The sequence below is a fragment of the Nerophis lumbriciformis genome, linkage group LG08, assembly GCF_033978685.3.
Source record: "Nerophis lumbriciformis linkage group LG08, RoL_Nlum_v2.1, whole genome shotgun sequence".
Classification (NCBI taxonomy): Eukaryota; Metazoa; Chordata; class Actinopteri; order Syngnathiformes; family Syngnathidae; genus Nerophis; species Nerophis lumbriciformis.
In genome coordinates this window covers 5,810,665-5,816,664 of record NC_084555.2, presented here as the reverse complement: position 1 = coordinate 5,816,664, position 6,000 = coordinate 5,810,665, and the positions used below count along the sequence as shown (strand labels likewise).

Here is a 6,000-nt window from a genome sequence, read left to right as displayed (position 1 = left end):
TGTGTTTGGTGCGCCATCCTGTCGGCTGTATTTCACAGCACGACATACTGTTAAAAGTGTTTATACTATTTATACTTTCAATTAACAAATTGAAGTCTTGTGAAAGGTTGACAGGATAACTGGCATTAACTGTCAAAATAATTTCAAACTATTGAAGTTAGCTTACAGAATAAACATGTCAATCAACCCATATGATTTTTGCTGTAATATTTTTGTTTTGAAAAGTCACTGTGACTGATAGAAAAGTGATGGTTTTGCAACATTTGAACCTGTCTGAATGCTAATAATCATTTTGCGAGCAAGCAGGTAAGCTGCGCGGGCGGAGCGCGCGGAGTGACCCATGTTACGAGCCCCCGGCCACGGGGGTGGCGGGCAGGTAAGCTGCTTACCTGCTGCGCGTGACGCCGGCCGCGGCGAAAGCGGACGAGGCGGGGTGTCGGTGCGGTGGGCGCGGTAGTGACCCTGGACGTGCGTCGGGCCCTTCTCGCGGATCGCCTCAGCTACGGCTCCCGGTGGGGCCCTCTCGGGGGAAGGAGCCTCGGTCCCGGACTCCGGCGAGGCGTCCCTCCGCTCCGTAAAAGTGTCCATCTCTTTTTTTTTTTTTCTTCTGTTGTGGCATATGCTGCAGGTGCCTGCTCGTTTTTCGTATGTGGGTAACAACATTTAACTATGTATATATATTTACCAATTGGTTTAACTGCCACCCGCAAAAAAAAAAAAAAAAAAAAAAAAAAAAAAAATCTAATTAATCTGCCCGACCCGACCCGCGAGCGGATAAAATCTTATTTTTTTTAAATTTCATCCGCCCGATCCGCGGATAATCCGCGGACTCCGCGGTTGTGTCCGCAAACCGCGCATCTCTAGTGTGTATGTTACTCATCAGTTACTCAGTACTTGAGTAGTTTTTTCACAACATACTTTTTACTTTTACTCAAGTAAATATTTGGGTGACTACTCCTTACTTTTACTTGAGTAATAAATCTCTAAAGTAACAGTACTCTTACTTGAGTACAATTTCTGGCTACTCTACCCACCTCTGCTTGAATGCCTGAATGCAGTTCAATAGGCGCACCTTTAAGACTCCAATTTGGCGGCATCTATTTGTAGAGTGAAGTGAAGTGAAGTGACATTTATACAGCGCTTTTTCTCAAGTGACTCAAAGCGCTTTTTACATATTGAAACCCAATATCTAGTTGGCGACTTAAGAGCGCGAGAGTGCGAGAAAGAGAGCTAAAGAGAGAGAGAGAGTGACCAATAAAGTGCCACATTTCCATCAGGCATATGAGAGGGCACCGTGTTGACAATGTTGGGTCCTTTAACAACCCGGAAGTAGAGGCTGTCGCGTGCAGGCTCTATGATGCCGGCTTGTTGTACGTCTTCAAAATACTTGCATTTTACTCCACATTCCAGGGATTAATGTTTGAGTTTTTAGAGGTTTGGAAAGAAAAAAAAAGTCTGGAGATGAAAGTTGTCGCGCTAATAAGGTATGGCATCGCGGTGCTCGGTAGTAAAAACATACTTTAATGTTTTTACTTTTCCTTTGAAACTTAACATGCTATATTTAATCCGATGTTATATAACTTAGTAATTCATACAAGTATGTTAAAAACTGTTATGGCAGCTAAAAAGACAAGTTTGTTTTTCATGTTTACACACAACAATAATGTGTATACAGGTAAAAGCCAGTAAATTAGAATATTTTGAAAAACTTGATTTATTTCAGTAATTGCATTCGAAAGGTGTAACTTGTACATTATATTTATTCATTGCACACAGACTGATGCATTCAAATGTTTATTTCATTTAATTTTGATGATTTGACGTGGCAACAAATGAAAATCCAAAATTCCGTGTGTCACAAAATTAGAATATTACTTAAGGCTAATACAAAAAAGGGATTTTTAGAAATGTTGGCCAACTGAAAAGTATGAAAATGAAAAATATGAGCATGTACAATACTCAATACTTGGTTGGGGCTCCTTTTGCCTCAATTACTGCGTTAATGCGGCGTGGCATGGAGTCGATGAGTTTCTGGCACTGCTCAGGTGTTATGAGAGCCCAGGTTGCTCTGATAGTGGCCTTCAACTCTTCTGTGTTTTTGGGTCTGGCATTCTGCATCTTCCTTTTCACAATACCCCACAGATTTTCTATGGGGCTAAGGTCAGGGGAGTTGGCGGGCCAATTTAGAACAGAAATACCATGGTCCGTAAACCAGGCACGGGTAGATTTTGCGCTGTGTGCAGGCGCCAAGTCCTGTTGGAACTTGAAATCTCCATCTCCATAGAGCAGGTCAGCAGCAGGAAGCATGAAGTGCTCTAAAACTTGCTGGTAGACGGCTGCGTTGACCCTGGATCTCAGGAAACAGAGTGGACCGACACCAGCAGATGACATGGCACCCCAAACCATCACCCAACCATGCAAATTTTGCATTTCCTTTGGAAATCGAGGTCCCAGAGTCTGGAGGAAGACAGGAGAGGCACAGGATCCACGTTGCCTGAAGTCTAGTGTAAAGTTTCCACCATCAGTGATGGTTTGGGGTGCCATGTCATCTGCTGGTGTCGGTCCACTCTGTTTCCTGAGATCCAGGGTCAACGCAGCCGTCTACCAGCAAGTTTTAGAGCACTTCATGCTTCCTGCTGCTGACCTGCTCTATGGAGATGGAGATTTCAAGTTCCAACAGGACTTGGCGCCTGCACACAGCGCAAAATCTACCCGTGCCTGGTTTACGGACCATGGTATTTCTGTTCTAAATTGGCCCGCCAACTCCCCTGACCTTAGCCCCATAGAAAATCTGTGGGGTATTGTGAAAAGGAAGATGCAGAATGCCAGACCCAAAAACGCAGAAGAGTTGAAGGCCACTATCAGAGCAACCTGGGCTCTCATAACACCTGAGCAGTGCCAGAAACTCATCGACTCCATGCCACGCCGCATTAACGCAGTAATTGAGGCAAAAGGAGCTCCAACCAAGTATTGAGTATTGTACATGCTCATATTTTTCATTTTCATACTTTTCAGTTGGCCAACATTTCTAAAAATCCCTTTTTTGTATTAGCCTTAAGTAATATTCTAATTTTGTGACACACGGAATTTTGGATTTTCATTTGTTGCCACTTCAAATCATCAAAATTAAATGAAATAAACATTTGAATGCATCAGTCTGTGTGCAATGAATAAATATAATGTACAAGTTACACCTTTTGAATGCAATTACTGAAATAAATCAAGTTTTTCAAAATATTCTAATTTACTGGCTTTTACCTGTATATCGCAATGATTCCATGCAGCCTGCTTTTTTAAAGCACCGTATCTCTTATTTGTGTACTATATGAAAGGGACAAGCGGTATAAAATGGATGGATGATGTCTTATGTCATGCTGTTGTCTTCCAGTGGAGGAAAAGACAGCTGCTACAACATGATGCAGTGTGTTGCTGCTGGCCATCACATTGCAGCTCTGGCCAATCTGCGTCCTGCTGACACAGGTGATTGATTGATTGATTGATTGAAACTTGTATTAATAGATTGCACAGTACAGTACATATTCCGTATAATTGACCACTAAATGATAACACCCGAATAAGTTTTTCAACTTGTTTAAGTCGGGGTCCACGTTAATCAATTCCTGGTACAAATATATACTATCAGCATAATACAGTCATCACACAAGTTAATCATCAGAGTATAGACATTGAATTATTTACATTATTTACAATCCGGGGGGTGGGATATGGAAGGAGTTGGGGGAGCGGGGGGGGGGGGGGGGGGGGTTAGGTTGGGTTGCTATCAGCATTTTTCAGTCATTAACAGTGACGTGCGGTGAGGTTCATGACTGGTGAGGCACTGACTTCATCACAGTCAGATTTACAAACATATGAACCCGAAAGAGTATCTTATTCGCCATTTGATTGGCAGCAGTTAACGGGTTATGTTTAAAAGCTCATACCAGCATTCTTCCCTGCTTGGCACTCAGCATCAAGGGTTGGAATTGGGGGTTACATCACCAACAATTATTCCCGGGCGCGGCGCCGCTGCTGCCAACTGCTCCCCTCACATCCCAGGCGGTGATCAAGGGGATGGGTCAAATGCAGAGGACAAATTTCACCACACCTAGTGTGTGTGTGACAATCATCGGTACTTTAACTTAACTTTAACTTTACACATACACACTGTAGCACACAAAAAAGCACATTTAATAAAAAAAACGTTATTATGGTCTTACCTTTACTTATAAGTGCGGGAACAGTGGTGTTCGTGTTGGAGGAGTTGTGAATGAATGAAATATGAAATCCGTGCTGCAGTCTGCAGGTGTACCTAATGTTGTGTCCCTGCAGTCGTTCACGGCTCCTCCGGCGCGAGCAATGTTGCTTTTGCACTTTTTGGCTTCTTGTTAAGTGACTTTTTTTGGGTGGATTCGGTCTTGCACGTGGAGGGTTTGGGTGTGGGCTTTGGTTGGTGTGGCGCTCCCGTCAAGGGGTGCAGTCTGCGGTGAAGGTGCCTTAACCGGCACCAGGAGGCGGGGTTACGCGAGCCTCAGCCAGTGCGTCTTCGCAGCAGTTTTATGATCGCTCAGCACAAGAAATACGTTACTTACATACATTTGTTGACAAAATACACTGTACATTATGTACCTCAGCTAACTAATTTATGGAAATGTATAATATAGTTCATATAGCAATACAGTCTCACTGCACAGCAGGCCAGCAGTTAGCCGAGTCCGCAATCCATGGTGAGGCACAATTGAGTGACGTGCCTCAACTGGCTGCTGTTCACCGCACCGTCTCTTCTCAGTATTTGAACGGCAAATGTGAAAATTCAGCGATTTTGAATAAAAATAATCTAAAACTGGTGAAGTTAAATGGAAAATAACTTTATAGTATAATCACTGGATACATATAACAATTTAATTAATTTTTTTCTTTTTACATTTTTTTTCTTTCCATGATGGCAGGTGAGGCCCTGCCTCACCTGCCTCTAGTGACCGCACGTCACTGGTCATCAACAATTATATCATCTGAGAAATGGACATTGTAACAGTGTCGGTCTCACTTGGTAGGATATGCACAGCCAGCGGTGAACATAGTGAGCTCAGAAAGCATAAGAACAAGTACCGTATTTTTCGGACTATAAGTCGCTCCGGAGTATACGTCGCACCGGCCGAAAATGCACAATAAAGAAGGAAAAAAACATATATATGTCGCACTGGAGTATAAGTCGCATTTTTCGGGGAAATGTATTTGATCAAATCCAACACCAAGAATAGACATTTGAAAGGCAATTTAAAATAAATAAAGAATAGTGAACAACAGGCTGAATAAGTGTACGTTATATGAGGCATAAATAACCAACTGAGAACGTGCCTGGTATGTTAACGTAACATATTATGGTAAGAGTCATTCAAATAACTATAACATATAGAACATGCTATACGTTTACCAAACAATCTGTCACTCCTAATCGCTAAATCCCATGAAATCTTCTTCCTCTGTGTCGCTCCTGGTATGCGCCGCTAGCGTCCTTTCTTTCTGCTGCTCGATTGCTGTTCTCTGCAGCATATTTCACTACGTCCAGCTTGTAATCTGCAGCATATGATTTCCTTTTCGGTGACATTTTATGTCAGTCCTTCTCAGTTTTTATAAGTTACCGCGATTGTTGATGTGATCCATTTTAATAGCTCCGGCAGTAGCGTATAGCATATAGCAGTTAGCATATCATGGCCCACAATGCACTTCTGCCATGACTCGCCCCCGCCGAATTCTTATTGGTTGGCGTGTGAGTGACGATTGCTGACGTGTGTGTGACGATTGCGGACATTTTATTCGTCGCTCACACGAATGAGATAAATAATATTATTTGATATTTTACAATAATGTGATAATAATTTCACACATAAGTCGCTCCGGAGTATATGTCGCACCCACGGCCAAACTATGAAAAAAACGTTGACTTATAGTCCGAAAAATACGGTATATACATTTGATTATTTACATTTGATTATTTACAAT

The 6,000-nt window shown here is 42.4% G+C and overlaps 1 protein-coding gene across 2 annotated transcripts in view; it reads left to right on the top strand.

The window, feature by feature from the left end:
- The first annotated feature begins 1,306 nt into the window (after nt 1-1,306).
- The window catches only part of dph6 (diphthamine biosynthesis 6), a 265,870-nt gene continuing 261,176 nt past the window's right edge, over nt 1,307-6,000 (top strand). For both annotated transcript variants that reach the window (XM_061968175.2, XM_072913632.1), the window contains exons 1-2: nt 1,307-1,484; nt 3,389-3,480. In XM_061968175.2, coding sequence (XP_061824159.2) covers nt 1,417-1,484; nt 3,389-3,480 — 160 coding nt within the window. In that variant the 5' untranslated portion in view covers nt 1,307-1,416. The remainder of the gene's footprint in view (nt 1,485-3,388; nt 3,481-6,000) is intronic.